Source organism: Ixodes scapularis, unplaced genomic scaffold (genome assembly GCF_016920785.2).
Source record: "Ixodes scapularis isolate PalLabHiFi unplaced genomic scaffold, ASM1692078v2 PGA_scaffold9__187_contigs__length_104089568, whole genome shotgun sequence".
In the NCBI taxonomy this organism is placed as follows: domain Eukaryota; kingdom Metazoa; phylum Arthropoda; class Arachnida; order Ixodida; family Ixodidae; genus Ixodes; species Ixodes scapularis.
Window position 1 is genome coordinate 76,858,952 of NW_024609884.1, and position 18,086 is coordinate 76,877,037.

Consider the following 18,086-nt stretch of genomic DNA (forward strand, 5'->3'; position numbering starts at 1 on the left):
TGCACAATCTTCAACGAGGTAGTAACCTACAGCGAAAGTACGTATTGTCCTTTCATACAGCAGCGTGGTAAAGTTAAATGTTCAAGGCACACCTACAGATGAAGAATACCAGTTCATTCCACCGTGACGTCATGTGATCAATGTTGACAGGGGCGTCCTTATTGGACAGGGGTGTGGTAACGTATTCATGAGATTTAGGGTGACGCATAATTTATTTAGAGGTCGAAGTCTTTTCGCATCCCTCGTCAGACAGACAAGATGTCAGGCAAGGGACCGCGGTCAGTCCTTGATGGAACTTTTTTTTTGAGGCCCTTGAAGACTCCTCGTCGTCCGAAACCACTACCTTCAATGCGAAGTGCGAAGCCTACGGGATAGGAAGTTCGTGATCAAAAACTTCCACTTGAAACTTTAAGCTTCATCTCAGTTTTCGTCTCAAACAAATTTGAAAAATGTATTGCATTATCAGTATTCCTGTATCTGTATTTCCAAATACTTTTTCCCTCTATTTAAAACGTATTTCCTATACGTATTGCGATACATTTTTACAGATATATTTTAGTATCAATATTTTAGCTACTATTTCATTTTATTCCAGTATTTGTATTTCCAAATACATTTTTGAGTATTTCTGCCCAACTCTGAAATCACTCGCCCTCTGTTCTTTTATCTCTGCTTTTCAGCAAAGTCTTTGACACTGGCACTGTTCCAACTGACTGGGGTTTTGCTATCGTCCAATCAATTTTCAAATCTCATGTAAAGACCGACCCCTCCAATTATCGGCCTACATCCCTCACAAGTATTCCGTGCAAGGTAATGGAACACGTCATTTCTACAGCTATCAAGTCCCACCTCGACGGCAGTCACTTCCTTGTTTCAATCAGCAGGGCTTCAAGCAAAACTACTAATGTAATACTGAACTATTTAAGTTCATCACAAATTTGCACTTTAACGCTCATGCTGGCACCCAGACTGATGCTATCTTCATGGACTTTGCAAAGGCATTTGATAAAGTTCTGCATGGTCGCCCATTTTTTAAATTTTTTCCATCTTCAAATAGACCCACCTATCATAGAATATATTCCGACATTTTTTGCGTGATAGAACCAATCAGTAAGGTTAAACTATACCCCAAAACATTCCGTGACATTAGGTGTTCCTCAAAGAAGCGCAATTGGTCCCCTCTTGTTTCTCCTTTATATCAATGACCTCCCATCCACCTTAGCATCAACAATCACAATGTTTGGAGGCGATTACGCCATAGTTCGAAAAATAACTAGTACAGGTCATAGTCGCGTTCTACAAACTAACCTTGACAAATGTATTAAATGGTGCTTAAAATGGCAGCTTAACATTAACATTAGCAAATGACGGCTAATGAGAGTTATCAATAAAATTTATGTGATAATGACCCAGTACAGCCTGCTCTCTCTCTCTCCAACTAGAAGCCGCCACGTCGTATAAATACCTAGGTGCTCATTTCCCGTCCAGCTTAACTTGGAATTAACACATTGTTGACATTATATTAAACTCACACAGAAGACGCGGTTTTCTAAGACGTATACTGTGCCAGGCACCCAAAGAAACATGTCTGCGTGCCTATAAAACTACTATTCTACCAGAACAAGAATATGCTAATATAATCTGGAACCCGCACTAAAATTACCTTGTCGAAAATCTTAAAGCCTTACAAAATAAAGCCGTCCGCTTTATTTCTGGAAAATACTCTCATCAAACTAGTGCCACGAGTTCAAAACAAAATCTGGGTCTGTTTTCTTTAGAGAAGGAAGGAAAATTTTGCGCTTGTGTGTTTTTACCAGAGTGTCGAACCGAAATTTTTATCGGTTCGGTTCCGGTTCGGGTTCACGGCTTTCGGTTCGGTTCCGGTTCAGTTCCGGGGAACAAAAAATAACGGTTCAAACCGGTTTGAACCGCTAAATTGAGAATATATTTTTCGCGTTCTTCTGGCAATATACACAATTTACGCCGTGAAACGATGAACTATATAGTTTCTTCGATCGTCTGTGCAATTTACTTTTCTTTCTTAGGTACCAAAAATATTAACTTCAGTCATATAACTTCGACGCAAAGGCACAAAAAAAAATTTACATAAACATACATAACGTCGTGTTCATACGACTCCACATCCCTTTGTTTACCAGTAACATATATTTTACCTGAATCAAAATGTTTAAATACAAGAGTAAAGAGTTGAGCTGGTTGGTAAATACCTGTAAATAGATAAGCTTCAAATTTAGAACTATACTGTGTTTTATTGTGCTTTCTTCGTGTTTAAGTAAAATTCTAAAGTTCAAGCTGATCTATTTACACGGTATAAAATGTTGTCGCAAAGTGTGGTAGGTCGCCTAAAATACCCGTGTTTGGTACAACTTTGTGTCGCAGTGTTAAAAATGAAATCGTGATTGTGTCCTTGAACTAAGGAATTAATTACATCACATAAAATTATGAAATGAGCACCTTGGTGCTCATGCTAATTATGAAATAAGGTTTACGAAATACACTTCACAATATATATGTATATGATGATGACACAACTGAGCTAAAAGCAATGAAATTTTCAGAATTTAACAAAAGTTTTAGGATAATTCCTTTCAGTCAATTTTTCATAGAAACACCGAACGGCAATCCAAATGCTTGTTGTTCTAACCAAACATTGTTTACACTCAGCACCGCATGCATGCCACTAATCATGCAGCAAGAAGTAGTCGCAATTGCTCACTCTAATCCATACGCACCTTCGCACTCAGATCCAATCTGGCCCAAAATAGCGCTTGCCCAAGTGAACATTTTCTTATGCAGAATAAGCTGGCATAGCCTGGCTGTTGAGGTTTGTTCTTGACAAGATGCCGGTCAATTTAATTTGCAAATGAGCATCACCGTTGCTAACTGATGATTTTAACTCGATAGCGTTAAGGAGCTCATGTCGCAGAAAAGCCGATGTCGGTGGCGTGACTGGAAAATCCTGATTGGTCCATAGGTTCATACGTCAGAGCTACATACCCTAGCGCAAGAATTTCAAGCAACCCACAATGCTCACGTGAAACGTGACATAACGCGTGGAATGAGAGTGATTAAAACATGACATGTAATGCGAATTAAAGGTCACCGTATGTCTCAAATGATTTCACTTTTAAAAGTAATTATTTTGCCTTAAAGGAAAAAAAAATTCAGAACTTTAGGCGGGATTCGAACCCACGACCCTTTAGTTGCGAGTCAGACGCTTTTCACTAGGAACGGCGCGAGCGTCTGGCACGACAAAAACGTGCTTTTTGGTAAGAGTGTTTTTGCAAGCAAAGTAGTTTCCGGAGTCACGCTTTTTGGTCTGCGCCAAAGATGCAGGGAAGAGGAACCTTTACAACACAGTATGTTTTTGAAACTCCCCCCTCCCCCCCTCCCCCCGTCCCCCCCCCCTACACACACACACGCACTTCTTTACAGCGGAGCTGTTAAGGGCTAGTTTCCCCAGTGTCGTGTCCGTCAGGAAAACAAATGATGACACTAAACTCTGGACAGCTACCGCCATCTATAATTGACGATGACAACCAGACAACCGGCTTGCCGGTTGTCTGGTTGCCGCCGTCGCGCATAGATGGCGGCAAGCCCTCCAGACTTTCCACTCTGGCTTGCCGACTTGCGGCCGGCCATTACTTCATTTCCACCATAGTACAGCTTCGCTGGTCTTCCTTCTTCACCAGAGTGGAAAGGCTGAAAGCATTCCTGACGAATTGCCTCCTCCGTTGGTGTGTGTTCATTCGACAATTTTATTTGACACTTGTTAACCGCAACCCTTCATTGCTTTTATTTTGCACCCCGTGAAGTTTAGATGGGTCATAAAACGACATCGGGTTGGAATGTTCATGATTTTTCTGAGGCGTATTGATCCTAGTCTGGCCCAAGTTTACTCGCACAGGCCGCCACTAATTCAGAAGCTGCTTTGTCGCGGTGAAATTGCGAGGATCAAATGAGACTACCGTATGTCTTTTAGTCTTGCCTTCCCAAAGATTGATGTCGCAATTGTAGGATCAAAACCACCTGCCTGACGACAGTTGAGCGCGGCTCATGAATTGGACAGGAGGACTGCGTGAGCACCGTACATCGGCTCGTAACAATCAATGTCTTGGCAGGCACTTGGGTAGTGGTTCGTGTCCAGCCAGTGCGGTGATGAGAATAGCCGAACTCTAACAATGCCTGGAGCTGAGCCACCGCTGAGCACGCGTTTTCTTCCTTTAAAACCCAAGCGCGGGGGTATGATTAACGTTGGCGGCATAAGATAGGCACCAGGCCACATGGCCGCTTTTGGCTCCGAATTGAGGGGATGAACGATGCTCATATTTCTCGAATTTTTTGGCGACTGCCATTGCCTAGAAAAAAGAGCAAAGCCAAGTTCAAGCAGTTATTAATGTTAGGGAGCGATCCTGAATAGTATTTAGTGATGTATAGAAATAGTTTTATAGCTCCTTTAAGCAAAGTACAGAGGGAGTCTAAACTTGGGAAATACCTTGAGAACGACGCTCGAGTGAGACTTACAGCGACTGCCGACGTTCGGCTGTCTCTCTGAGGTCACTAAAATATCTTCTTTTTTTTTTTTTAGTACTCCTTCCGTACACAGATGTAGTTCTATGTAACGTCATATTAATAAGTCGCATTTAGTAATTTTAGTACTTCTATTCTCAGGGACATCTTTCAGTTGCAGTTCAGCAACAACGAAAGAATATTTGGGTGCTCAATAATGTAAAATGGGTCTTGCAACAATTTTTCTTGTACTTTCAATAAATAGTGTTAAGAAATAACCCCTAACGTTGATAGCTTGCGGAAACATCGATTAGTTTTCCCCTAATAGCAGATGCAGAAAAAAATAAAGAAAAGAGACAGCTGTCGATATCTCCTCAACTCTCAATTTAAACAAGCGGCCACGTGATCTGATACCGCCAGTGTTCATCACAGTCATGCTCTAGGCGGCTAGGGTTTTGAAAGCAAAAGCTTGGGCTGAGCTTCAGATATTGTTAGAGTTGGGCTATTATCGTATGTAATTGACATGAGCCGTTACCCGAATGTTTGGCGGTGCTCATTGTCACGAACCCGAGCACTCGACCAGGGGTTATGTAAATTGCTTACGTCACGGTGTCACGTGACTCTCGATGCGAAATCGTGATGTCATGTTACGTCATGCTGTCAACAATGTTAATACATTTAGTGACTTCCCCAAATTGAATCGAGTTGACGCAGTGAGTCACGCGACGTCACGAGGCCACGTGACAACATGTATTGACACCATGACGTCACGTGACAACGTGACACATGGTTAATCATATTGCCATGAAAACCCACAACTTACCATACTTTTCAATTTTGTATATGACGATTTGATCCATAGATAAAAATACAGCCGCCAATTTTTTATTCCCATATGTTCATTTTGTGATACTAACAAAAAAGAAAAAAAAAATTACCTTAAACCGTTTTGAACCGGTTACCGTTATATTTTTTTTTCGGTTCGGTTCCGGTTCAGTTCCAAGATGGCGGCGAAGATTTCGGTTCGGTTCAGTTCCGGTTCGGCTAAAAATAACGGTTCTGTTCCGGTTTTCGGTTCGGTTCGGTTCCGGTTCGACACCCTGGTTTTTACATTGAATTTATTATATTGACTCTACTTTAAGACAAACGTTCTCTAGGCCTGCAACCGATATTTCGGCCCAATGTGACAACACCCAAAAAGTGGAACCTTTTCCATCTCGCACTAATCTATTCATCTCGTCTCCGTTAGTTTTGTGTATTTAAGACTGGAACGCTCTCCCAGACTTTGTGGCAGCAGAACGTTACGTGTTTTTGTTTAGGAAGAAATGTGACGATTTATTGTCGAATTAGTTCCAAGATGATAATCTGTTTCGGCTTGAATGTGCTTGACAAGGTTCACATGGCTTGGGCCGATCAAGGGCACCTCTGATATTGTTTTTTATTGTTTGTTCATTTTTTTTTAAACCCAAAGTTTTATATGTGTTCTGTCCTTGTATGATTTTCTTTCCTAATCCTCGCTCATGCAATACGTCCAAAAGAATGTCTTTGAGCAACAATAAATAAACAAATAAATGCGTAGCAAGGGCTTTCGCTTGACGTTTCGAGATGCCACTAGTCATTCTAGAGACAACAACAAAAATATCAAATTCTGCGTTCGTGTGCGTTTTTAGGCGTTTCAGAGCACAGAGGATCGCTACAGTATACCGCAGTAACAACGTCAGGCTGCGTTTCAGTGGCTGCATTTTTTCCTAATGCGCTCGCATCAGAACGCTTGTTTTGACGCTTGTTTTGACGAAAACCCGGTGGTGATGTACGCTTGTTAAGTTGTTAGTTGTCGCGTGCGACGCTTCCCTTGGTCCGAAGCGCTGACGTGAGCACGTGTCGACCTCTCCCTCTGTATCCGGCGCTGTCAAACTCAAACGAACCGTTTCGTTTTCGACCAAGTCAGGCGCACCGCTGGCGCGGAGCCAGAGTGAAGGTGGCGCCACGCATCACCTCCTAGATAACAAAGCTCAAGTGCCGATTGAAATGCTTAATCAGAGAAGGCTAACGCTAGGCACAGATTGGATTGCAGATTGGAAACGAGTGCTGTGTCAGCGCTCGGCTTCGAGTCAAGCTTGAGCCGAACGTTGACGCAATCGTCGTGTCCAATCCCTGTCTAGCATTGGCTTTTTCTGGTGACGCCAACTCGTTCATCACTTATTCGGCTTTGCTTTCTAGGGGATGTTGCGCCGGGGCGCGGCGGAATGCGGGCGAGCTCAGTTGCCGCTGTGCAGTCGGCGGTTTTTCTTCGCTCTGGACTTTCGTAGTAGAGGTGCGTGGGCTGTGATGTATCTGTATAGTTAAACGATGGATGCGGTTCCTTCCACGAGTAGAATCGATGTGGTTCTTCCCACGAGTGATATAGATGACCGTATCCAAGGGCGTCGACGTACTCTAACAGGAAAAGTACAAAAGAGGGGTCCAAAAAGAAACAAACAGGAAGATCCATTGGTGGATACCTGGGGAATCCGTTAGCATGACCCTTGGGAAACGCCACAGATGTTGCCCCTTGGGAAACGCTAACACTGACCCCGTAACGAGGCCAAAAAGAGGCAGCGAAAAATAGATGGAGCAAGAGAAAGGCAAAAAAAAAAGTGAAGGGGTCAGCGTTGGCGTTTCCCAAAGGGGCACGTGTGTGGCGTTTCCAAGGGTGATGCCGACGCATTCTCGAAGAATCCGCCAATGGATATTTTGCGCTAAATCTTGTTTATGTCAAAAAGAATGGTCTGCAATTGCAGTTAAGCTGTCGCTGACGTGAGCACTTGAGTCAGCGCTGCCGTCAGCGGCAGTGACACCCGGGCTCAAGATGCACCAAGGACAATGGATCTCCACCAGTAGGCCGAACGGTGCGCCACACACGAACCCGTAAGCGTAAGGCCTAAACGATGTGAACAGCGGCTCACTCGAAAGACAGTGATCCGGTCGGACGTGGAGTCTGACTCGCTGTCAGAGTCGTCGTCTCCCGACGTGCCGTCGTACGACGAGGAGTTGCCTTCTCCGTTCTCGCCGTTGCTGCCGAGGCTTCCTCGTTCCTTGGGCCCACTAACAGCGCTTTTGTTGCAGCTTGCCACCTGGCGCAACAGTCGGCGCTCTTCCAGCTCCTGCGAGCGCAGGCGACGCAGTCAAACGTGGGGACTTCAGGATTGTGGCGATTTGTAGGTCGCGTTTTATTTCCACGGCCCTATGTTGTGACCCGCATGGGTCGTTCATATTCGCGGTTGACAGGAAAATCTAGAGTCGGAGAGTGGTACTGCTCACGTGCGGGCTGCGCTCACCGCCTTCCGCCGCTATCAGAGATGTCATATGTCATACAAAAGATACGATGTTCGCTGCAGACATGATGACATGATTACCTGGAGATACGCCTCAGGCATGTTGGAAGCATGTTATAGCTTCATACATGCTTCGAACAGAAAGTTTGTCATGTCCAGTGTGACAAAACCGTCATAGACACGCAATAGACAATGACTGCGGATTGACATTTGTATGATCTGTTGGCAGTGGGACTGCGGCTTTAAGAATAGTACTAACATATTATTGTGGTAATGATAGAGCTGAGAATGTGGCGTTTAATAATGAAAGAAAACTAAAATTTGCAAGATGACGTGCCCAGCCAACAAAAGACATATAGACCACCCGCCCCAGCGGAGGAATGAGGATTATCCGTATAATTTGAGCATCCTGAATGATCCGCCTAAATCTCCGTTACGTGGCACTTTGACCGCAATAGGATTCTGTGACATTGCTGGAACCTTAAGATAGAGTCGACCCTGTCACCAGGAGATCCGTAGACCGGCACGTTTCCTTCAAATCATGAAGGCGCCCAGGTGATGCTTATAATGATTCTAATAAATATTTTGGTAGCGTACGTTTCGGGCGCCCTGGTGGCACTGCTATTCCTTGCCGGCTAGGTTGCCCGAGGCCCGGACCTGATTTGTTTTGAACCGCATAATGCCCCAGAGTGCCATGCCGCGAGCAACTCGCGTGCGCTGCTTTGATAACGCGCGAGAAGGGTGGACGGTGGCTGAGAGCAAAGATTTACAGTCAGGTTTGGGCTTGTTGACAGGTGTCCGTGCACCTCTGATTAAATATAGATACGTGTTCCCTAAACCTTGTCATTACATGTGCGAGGCAAACGGACCGCAAGATTGATGCTAATTAGTATGATAATGCTGTCGTTTGGGGTCCATCTCAAGACCAGAAAGCACACATCGAAGAAATCATGGGGTAGCTCGCGCGGTCCAATGTCCGGTCTCCGAGCCTCCGCCCCAACAGAAAGGAGCAACCTGACCTGTAGCTCGAGGTCCGCGTTGAAGCGCCACGCAGCCGCCGTCTTGTCGTGCGACGTGCTGAGAATGAGGTCGGCGGTGCAGGCGACCCGGTTGACACGGGCGCCATGTCCCTCGAATGTGTGCACGCACTTGGCGTCCACGATGGACCACTTCTTGAGCGTCCCGTCGGCCGAGCCTGTCACCACGTAGTTGCCGTGTACCACGCAGTGGGTCACGTAGCTCGAGTGCCCGCGCAGCGTGCCCAGCAGCTCGATCGGTGAAGACTGGGTGCTCCACAGGAGCACGCGGCCGTCCTCGCTTCCTGACACAAGCAGGGAGTTGTCTTCGCTGAGGGCCATACAGTTGATGCCGCCTGCAAGCACAAGGGCCTCGATTGAGCGATCACTCACGCATCGCGCTTCTTCTATTCAGGACTCCAACGGTGTACATGAAATTTTCTATTCCTCTGTTGCACATTTTTGCTGCCAGGACGCGGAACTTTTCGCTGCTCATTTCAAACGGCAGTAGCTCCCAGTTTCAAAAGGTCACGCGTTTGTCGCTAGGTGGCGTCGCATTTTCGGCGAATACTGTGAAAAAGTTTATTTTAACGGGGTTAATATTTATCAAATTTGGAAAAGTTTGGTTTTGGGAGTATATCGCCGGCCCTGAATAGGAACCTGGAAAATTTAAGGCAATGGTGTGAGGACTGGCAAATGCAAATAAAATTTCTTAAGTCGACCAATATCCATATAACGAACAAGAAAAGCGTTTTGAAATTTTGTTATAATATAGGCAATGTTAATTTGAGTATCGTAAACAGTTTTAAGTACCTTGGTGTGGTGATCTCACAAGATTTGCAATGGCGAACCCATATAGAAAATGTCTACTCCTCTGCCTGTGGAAGTTTGTGCTTCCTTAAATGAAAGTTAAAAAGTGCAATTAGTAATGCCAAAATGACAGCTTCTAAGATGATGATCCGTCCTATCTTAGAGTACGCCAGCGTTGTATGGAGTCCAAACAAAAAACTAGACATCAATAAACTAGAAAAAAATTCAAAGGCAGGCTGCACGTTTCATTCTTAATAAATACAAACGAACAGACTCTCTGACTGAAATGCTTAGCCAGTGTGAACTTCAATCATTAGATTAAACTAGACGGAGAATAGCGCGGCTAAAATTCTTATTTGCCCTGTATAACAAGAACTTAGACATAGAACCTGAACTATATTTAGAAGAGACACATAAGCGATCGCGCAGATTAAATTACAATAAACCCATCCAACCGTATAATAGTAGGACAGACGTTTTTAAATATTCATTCTTTGTGCAAACAATTGAACAGTGGAACCAACTCCCAGATTATGTTGTTAACTTTGCAAATGTGTCCCAATTTGAGTCTTTTTTAGAAAATACATTTATCCAGCAATAAATAAAAAGGGGCGTTTTTCCTTTTTCTTTTTCTCTTCTTTTTACAACGTGTAGCGATATGTTCATGTTGTCTTCAATTAAAAATTGTATAACAGTCTTCTTCCATTATGTACATATGTATAGAGTTCAAATTTTTCATATGGCTGTATATATATTGTCGTTACCTCTCCTGTAATAGCCTTCAAGTGAAGGCTGATAGTATTCTTAAATAAATAATAAAATAAAAAATGCCCCTGTGTGAGCAATTCTTGTAAATTTCTCCCGCTAACCAGGCAAACAATATTTCAAACAAAGATGAACTATATAGAGGACAACACACTGGCGGAGTTTGAAGGCCTTAGCTTTTTTAGATACGGAGGAAAAAAAAAAAACTTTATTCCAGAGCGTTATTGCTCAATGTGCCGTATTTGCGATTTTGTTTCTCAAAATATTGACCCTAATACTCGGTATTTTATACTTTTAATCAATCCTTCTTATGCCTAATGTGCCAGTAAATATTTCTAGACCCGTAGCCAGAACAGCTTTTTTGGGGGGAAGCCGCCCGAAGTGCCAACATCTCGCGATACCCAAAACGCGCACGTGACTGAAAGGAGGGAGGGTGCTTACAATTTTGTTTTCGCAAAGACAGTTTTTTTTTTCTCAAAACAAGGACTGTTTTTGTTCTCCTTGGCATGAAGCCAGGAAAATATTTTTTTCATCAAAATTAAAAATTGTCACCGGACATGGCTGTTCGATCTTATCTGAAAACGCCCAGTAGCGGCTTTATGTTCGTTAAAGGCATGGTGAACCGAAATTTGAAATTTATAAAAACAATGCAGGAGATGTAGGCGGGACGCTACAATCCCTACGACACTACTCGTAAGGCAATATCTCGGACGGACGGCCGTATTTTTTGGAAAAAGAGGTCGAGATTGAACGAGGCCGACGAGGCTCGTGACGTCAAGATATCTTGTTTCCTATACTCTCTTCACTTCGCCCCCTCAAGGCGGCGAGGCGGAGAAGACGCGAGGCCGTTTCCTCTCCTCCTCGGAGAAACAAGACGTGAACATATCTGTCAAATGCGCCTCCTTTTTTTTTTTTTTTTTGAAAAATACGGTCATCCGTTCTAGATATCGTTGTATAAGTGATGTTGTGGTGTTTTTAGCATCCCGTTGCACGCTTTTGCCGCCGCGTTTTGTGGAATCCAGATTTCGGTTAAGCATCCCTTTAACGCCCGCTTCCAGAAGGACAAAATATACACAAAAACATTGAATAAAAAAAAAAATACAGCACGCAGAGAGAAATGCATATTAACGGGTAACAAACATGGCAGCGACACGGGCAGAGTAGATGACGTTAACGCCACGAATTACTAGTATTAACAAGTAACAAAAATACACTGGAAGAGATAAAGTGGGATAATTATACCTAAAAGCAGAAAATTGAGGTTAGATCAACGCCGAGGTAAGTCTATGCGAAGGGAGAGCTGCCGGAAAAACTGCTACATATAGGTCTATAGGCAGCTTAGGACGCTTTTGTGATCGCGGTTATATAGCACCGGCGACGTACGCCCCTTTAAGCTGACTAAAGCCTGGGTCACACTACTCATACATCGTACAAAATGCAGCCTGCAAACACGAGTAACTGCAATATCTGTGGTTCGAATGCCGTGTGCCAAGTTTCTCCTTGAACTCATTGCCATGCGGCATTCGAAGCAGGGATCTCGCGGTGAATCGCGTTCGAATCTCTATACAGACTGTTTTTCTATGATGTATTAGCGGTGTAACCTCGGTTAAAAAAAAAAAAGAAAAGATTAGCGCCCCGAGCGAGTTTATGAATGACTCTCTTCTGCTTTCCTGCCTCTGCATTGCTAAGAAGAAGGTTGCGGGTCTATAGCCTGATCGACATAAAACACCATTGAGCCGGCTGAAAAAACTGAATGGTCGCGAGTCTATATCTTGAGAGACGTATATCTCTCTCTATTCGCGACTCCAGCAAAACGGACGCCATCAAGCGGGAAAATCGGGAACCAGCCGGTCCAGGTCGCTCCGCGCCCCTCCGCGTCTCTGGTGGCTTTCGCGGACACGTGTTGTCGGCGCGATGGTGAACAGTGTAATTTCACGAAGGTCCGAAAATTTCTTAAGTTTGCCTGAGTGTTCATTAGTGTGGTGAAGCCTCAGTAGACTGTTTCCTTCCATCACGTGTTTTCGATTTCTTGGATGGGGAGGAATCGCGGAAAAACGTTTTGATGTCTTGTCTGTCTCGAATCATATTCAAAGTGACGACTACTTGGTAACTGATAAGGGGTTTCTTTATAAGGATGTAGAACAGTGGGAGGACGACAGACGAGGCATTTCACGGGAGGGAACACCAATGTTGTAGTCAAGTGAATGGGAAGGTTCGATAGCTGCTTTTCTTGAGTTTGGTTGTGTTCGATTAACTTCAAGTTTGAGCCAACCACTTCGGTCAGTGCGTTGGCTATTCACCTTGGCTGCTTTTCGCCGAAAAAAGCCTCTGGACCACTCTGAAGGAGTTGGGCTGATTTCGCAATTACTTGATTCAGGAAAGCCTGCTCGCTGCAAATGACGAATGAGGGAAATTATCTGTTTTCAAAAGGTGGGGGACGCGTCTCGCAACGTTAGAAGCTGTCACGGCATTATGATCTATCGCGCCTCCAATATTTCTATTATACCCCCGTCGAATTAAGCCAGCAGCAATATACGTTTACATTGCTCAGGTTGACCGGCCACAAAAATTCTTATTTTATCCGTTCAGGATTTGAAGTCAAGTTTAATGCAGAGAGGTTCTGCGTGAATCTCTAATGAAGACTCTCTTCAGTTTGTCCGGGTTCGTCTCCATGCTACCGGAATAGAACCATGTGACAAAGTTTAACTTAGTATATCTCTGTCTGTCAAACATACTTTTATTCAGCAGTTCACCTAATAGCTAGTTAACTAAGCTCATATTTCAACCCGAAGAATATACTAATATCGCTTTAGTGGGACATAGTACGTCATACGATACATAACCTGCTCGTCAAAATGACTTCTCGATTGGTACTAAAACCTGAATTGAAATACGAGTATCAGCTGCTTAGTGGGGTGCCGGCGGGTTAACAGGCTCCTTCGCTTAAGAAGCGCTTCCTTAATTTTCGTAATTTTCCTGCAGGCTGTGTTGTTGACCGAGCAGACAACTGAAGCTGTTTCTTAAACGCGGGTACGCACAAAAGCTCGATTTCGCGGACAGATAAGTCGCATGGTCGAGGCATGCGACTTGGCTGAAAATTACTGTCGGTGGAAGAATTCTGCAGTCATTGCCGCTTTCCTTAGATGATCAAAACTGATTAGTATATTACCGTCTCTCCAGAGCCCATAGTTTCGGTTTTGAACGAGATCTCCAAAACGAAAGTTGACATGAAAAGAACAAAAAACACCGGGAAAACAAAACTATGCTCTGCAAGTTTATGTGCACCGGCTACGCTTAACCGTCTCAGTTCAAATACCTATAAACTTAGGCATTAAACAAAAGAAAATCTGTTAAATTGAACGCGCCACCTGTTCAGGTGGCCCGGCCGTGCCGACGCGACCTGGACTCAGCCGCCATGTTTGTTTGGTGGTGGCGCCCCCTATAGGTCGCTGGAGTCGCGAATAGTCGGCTAAAGCACATTGAAAGGTCAGTGTCCTATAGCTTTGGTGACATAAAACACGATTGGGTCAGCTAAGAAAAATTAAATTATTGTGAGTCTATATATTTAGGGACATACTCCACAGCCGGTCAAAGCTCACTAAATAGTCGCGGATCTATAGCATTAAGGATATACTTTTTTTTTCTTCTATAGCTTGCAAAATGAGATTCAACTGTCGCAAGTCAATATATCTTCCTGGAAACATTATTCTATAAGCGCCTATAGAAATCTGAAGGGTTAAGAGTCAATAGCTTGGAAGACGTGGATTATTCTGCACGTGGCTCTAGCGTGTTTTATGGTTTCTTTTGGCTGACCATAGAGTGCCATATACGCTGATAGCTGACCATAGGATTTTTCGTAAACATCCATTGGGAAAGTGGAGACCACCGAGCACAGGCCATAAGATTGGCTCCACAAGTCACGGGAAGAATAACATTTTTTTTCATCTTTAACCATTTATTTCGTAGAGCGGGAAGTGCGCGCACCAGGTTGAGAAGAAGCACTACCGCCACACGGATTGTAACTTTTGGTTGTGGAGAATGTTAAAGACTCGTGCTTAGCAGCGATAGGGAATTCTTCTCTATGCTCAATTAATTGCGAACTTAGAAATATGCTGTTTAAAGGCTTAACCCTACTGGGTTTGTTTTTGGTAAACTGGAGATTACTTAACTGTTAAAATTAAAAGCTTTGACTAGGTGGCGCGATCCGCCACCCAATTAAACGGGTTCAGCCGTATCCATCCATCCATCTTCAGTTACTCTATGTAGAACCTGGAAAAGCTAGAGCAACTGCTTGTATCAACCGTCTCCAACAGTGGGGCGTTAGCTGCTAATGAAAACCACGTCATGGGGCGTCACCTTCGTGCTGTTCGAGGCGCTCCTGGAGGTGGGCGCTCGCAGCGGCGGCTGGGGGCTGTGTGGGCTCTCGCGAAGTGCTGCAACCCATGGCATGCCCCGGGCTTGGCTCTTCGGCCCCGGGGTTTGCGCTCCGATGAGATCCGCCTGCTCGGGGCCCTGCAAACTTTCATTCGTTGTTTTCTTTTCTTTCAGACGAAGTGCTCATGGTGTGGACGTTAGGTTTTGATGGAAACGTTATTGGGTCCCTATAGTTTGTCGAGCTCCTTTCATTGGTCGCGGTGATTGACTGACTGTCCGCATATTCTGTCCGAAAGTGGGTGCGTGTATCTCTTTAGAACGTATACTGTGAAGTCATACTAAAAAGATTACTCGTTCAAAGTCTAGAAAAAATCCAAGCTTTTGGTTTTTTCTAGCTTTCGCGTTTTTATGATGCTGCTACTTCACCCGCTCTCCTGCATGCTCCTTCTTATTTCTGTGTTTTTTTTGTTTTTTTTTCTTAACGGCGGTTCCTGAACATTCTGCTGCCAGGTGATTTCTACTCCAACACAGGCTTGTGATTAAATGAAAGGGGATAAAGAAGTGAAGAGCGCTGTCAGGCGGTGCTAATACGAGGGTTGATTGGTCCTATCACTACCATTTGCACTACACTGCCAGCACAAGCGTACATAAGGTATACCATGTTCAATAATGTTTTCCTTTGTTTATTTCCTATTCGTTTTCCGCTGTTAACGATCAGACCAGCCCAGTAAACGTAACGTGTCAGCTCCAGACACCATAAACACAGCTCCAAGGAACAAAAACTAGCGACGCCTCCACTGGGTCAGGCGACTTATCTCGTCTTAGCTATTTCTCCAACAACACTCACACGACTAGAACCCTCTTGGGTCATTTTGTCCTCTACTAGTCATCAAAAAAGGCGAATGAAAAGTCCCACATAAAAAGAACGCGGGAAAAAAAAAGGGGGTTCGGTTTGGGAGAGGGGGGGGGGGGTCGACATCTAGTTCAGCTCTGTTGGGGCATTAGCCAACTTGATGCCTCTCATTTACTTGAACGCGTTTACAGCCAAACATCTGCCGCTGGCACATACTTACTGGGAACTCGGCCTAAAGTGTTCTGGCGGTATGTGTCGTTTGCGTCGTTTCTTTTCCTCCAAACAACTGTGTGAGAACCTCTGTCTGGCGGCTGTAATTTCCACGCCAGTTTCACTCTTATTAAGCCAGCTTTCTGCTCCCCAACGAAAAAGCAAATTATACTCGCGAAAATCAACAGGTCGCTCGATTACCGTAACTAAACCCTTCGATCGATCTCCAGTCCTTATTACAGTTGCGCGATTGAAAGGTCAATTTTAGAAACAAGTTGGTGAGGAAATAGACATGGAAGCCCCATCGCTCAGCTTCTAACTTTCCTGTTTAAACAACTGGCGGATAGCAACACGCAATCATGTCGACCAGAATATTTGTGGACGACAGTTTCTCAAAAAGTCCGCCAGCGGAGCAACCTGACAATTATTTGTCGGGCTGCATCGGTAGTATTTTCACCCGAAAGTGTGGCAAGTGTGCCAAATTATCACAATATGAAACACCAATTTTACTGAGTGGTCTCTGGACATTATTTGCAGATTCGGAAGCGCCTTGACGATGTCGCGATGATTAGTGTTCGGCTCCCCTTGATCTCTATTCGTACTGAAGCTTGGGTTGCTCGGACGGGTTCCCCTATTACCGCCGTCAAATATGAATCATTCCGGTAGCTGTGATTGGCATTTGACATTTTTTTGTTGTTCGAATATAGCGGCGCCCATAGACTTTTAGAAATCCCAGTGCGCCTGCTTTCTCGCAAAACTTTCGGAGAGTAAGTCACCGCTATTTACAGAACAATTGAAAACGAGCGTGCTGGTTAATAGATACAAAACTTGAAAGTATAAAACAGAAAGGACAAGGACGGGAACAGGACATCTTTCAATAAAAGAAAGATGTCCTGTTCCCGTCCTTGTCCTCTCTGTTTTATACTCTCAGGTTTTGTATTTACAGAAGGAGCAACGTCTTTAATCTAGGTGGCGCAAGCTACTGACCTATACAAAGGGGATAGCCGATACCATCTCTCCATTCATTCTTCCTATGATAAAGACGTATGCTTGCTGAAAGTGTTCTGCTCGTCGTCTCTACGCCTATCAAGAAAAAGGAGTGGACTGAAGAGCACATTTCTGAGCAGAAACGGTGGCCTACCGAGGCTCGTGTTCGTCATGCCGATTACACGCCGAAAAACGAGAAAAAAAAAAAAAAAAAGAGAACAGCATTTGGCTAGGCAAGGACATGCAAGGTTGGTTCGCTCTGTTACGGCGAAAGGCTTACCGAGGGAACGAAGTTCGTCTGAATTTAATCAGGGAAATATTGCTTTCATTAAAAAAACATTAAAATGTTATCGCATCTCAACAAAGTCTGCTGTGAAGCACCGCAGAAAGCGACCCGTTTTTAGCCTCGGCTCTCCTCGCCTTATTCGCCGTTTTCCTTTCTTGTATGAGCACGACTGTGTCTACTTAATATGAAGCGTTCATAAAAATAATTAAATGCCGCATTTTTTGGTATATATCATTTTTACGAGAAACTGTCAAACGTATTCATATCTCGTTTAATAACCTTTTCGACCAGGCTACTTTGTTTTGATAGGCGAAAGAGAGTTACAATATTTTTACTCGTCTTCATACTGAAGCTGGGCTCCGCGAGATCGTGACCTTAAAGTGCCGCTGGAGCGGTATGATTTCTTTCCTTCGTGAATCTTGAAGTGGGTCAGGTTCCTAGATGTGACACTTTCCACCGAGAAAACGCTAAACACAAAAACAAAATATTCTGGTTGCAAAACCCGGTTTTCAATATCATCTTCGTTGGCTATACTCCGTTCGTCCCCAAGCTCATAGTTCGGTGGGAGCTCCCTTTCATCACGTGACTACACTCTCTGCGCGTGGGTACAGGCAAGAGCATGATTTTGTGGCAGAATATAAATGTATCGTGGGCTGTCCAAACAGAACACTGCACATGCGGCGCGCGGCAAGAAAAACGCAGGCGCTACTCGAAACGCTTGAGAGTTGCGGCACCGACGTCCGTTTCGAGTTCTAACGCGTTCAACGAGTGCAGGGGGGACAAAGGCAGGTAGCTTTAGGTCCACCCCGTAATCCTTCCAATCAGAGCTCGGCGTTCTGACATCCCCTCTGGTCTCCTCTTCTCCCTCAGTTTCTCCGCGCACAGATTTTACTATAATTAAAAGGCATAAAACAAACACTACCTTTCTCTAAAAAAGCACG

General features: G+C 44.3%; 1 protein-coding gene across 1 annotated transcript in view; it reads right to left on the bottom strand.

The window, feature by feature from the left end:
• LOC8024676 (WD repeat-containing protein 86) overlaps positions 1 to 14,879 on the bottom strand; it is a 283,179-nt gene extending 268,300 nt beyond the window's left edge. The window contains exons 1-2 of the mRNA XM_042287445.1: positions 14,792 to 14,879; positions 8,864 to 9,216 (exon numbers count right to left, since the gene is read on the bottom strand). Coding sequence (XP_042143379.1) covers positions 8,864 to 9,216; positions 14,792 to 14,879 — 441 coding nt within the window. The remainder of the gene's footprint in view (positions 1 to 8,863; positions 9,217 to 14,791) is intronic.
• Positions 14,880 to 18,086: the final 3,207 nt, after the last annotated feature.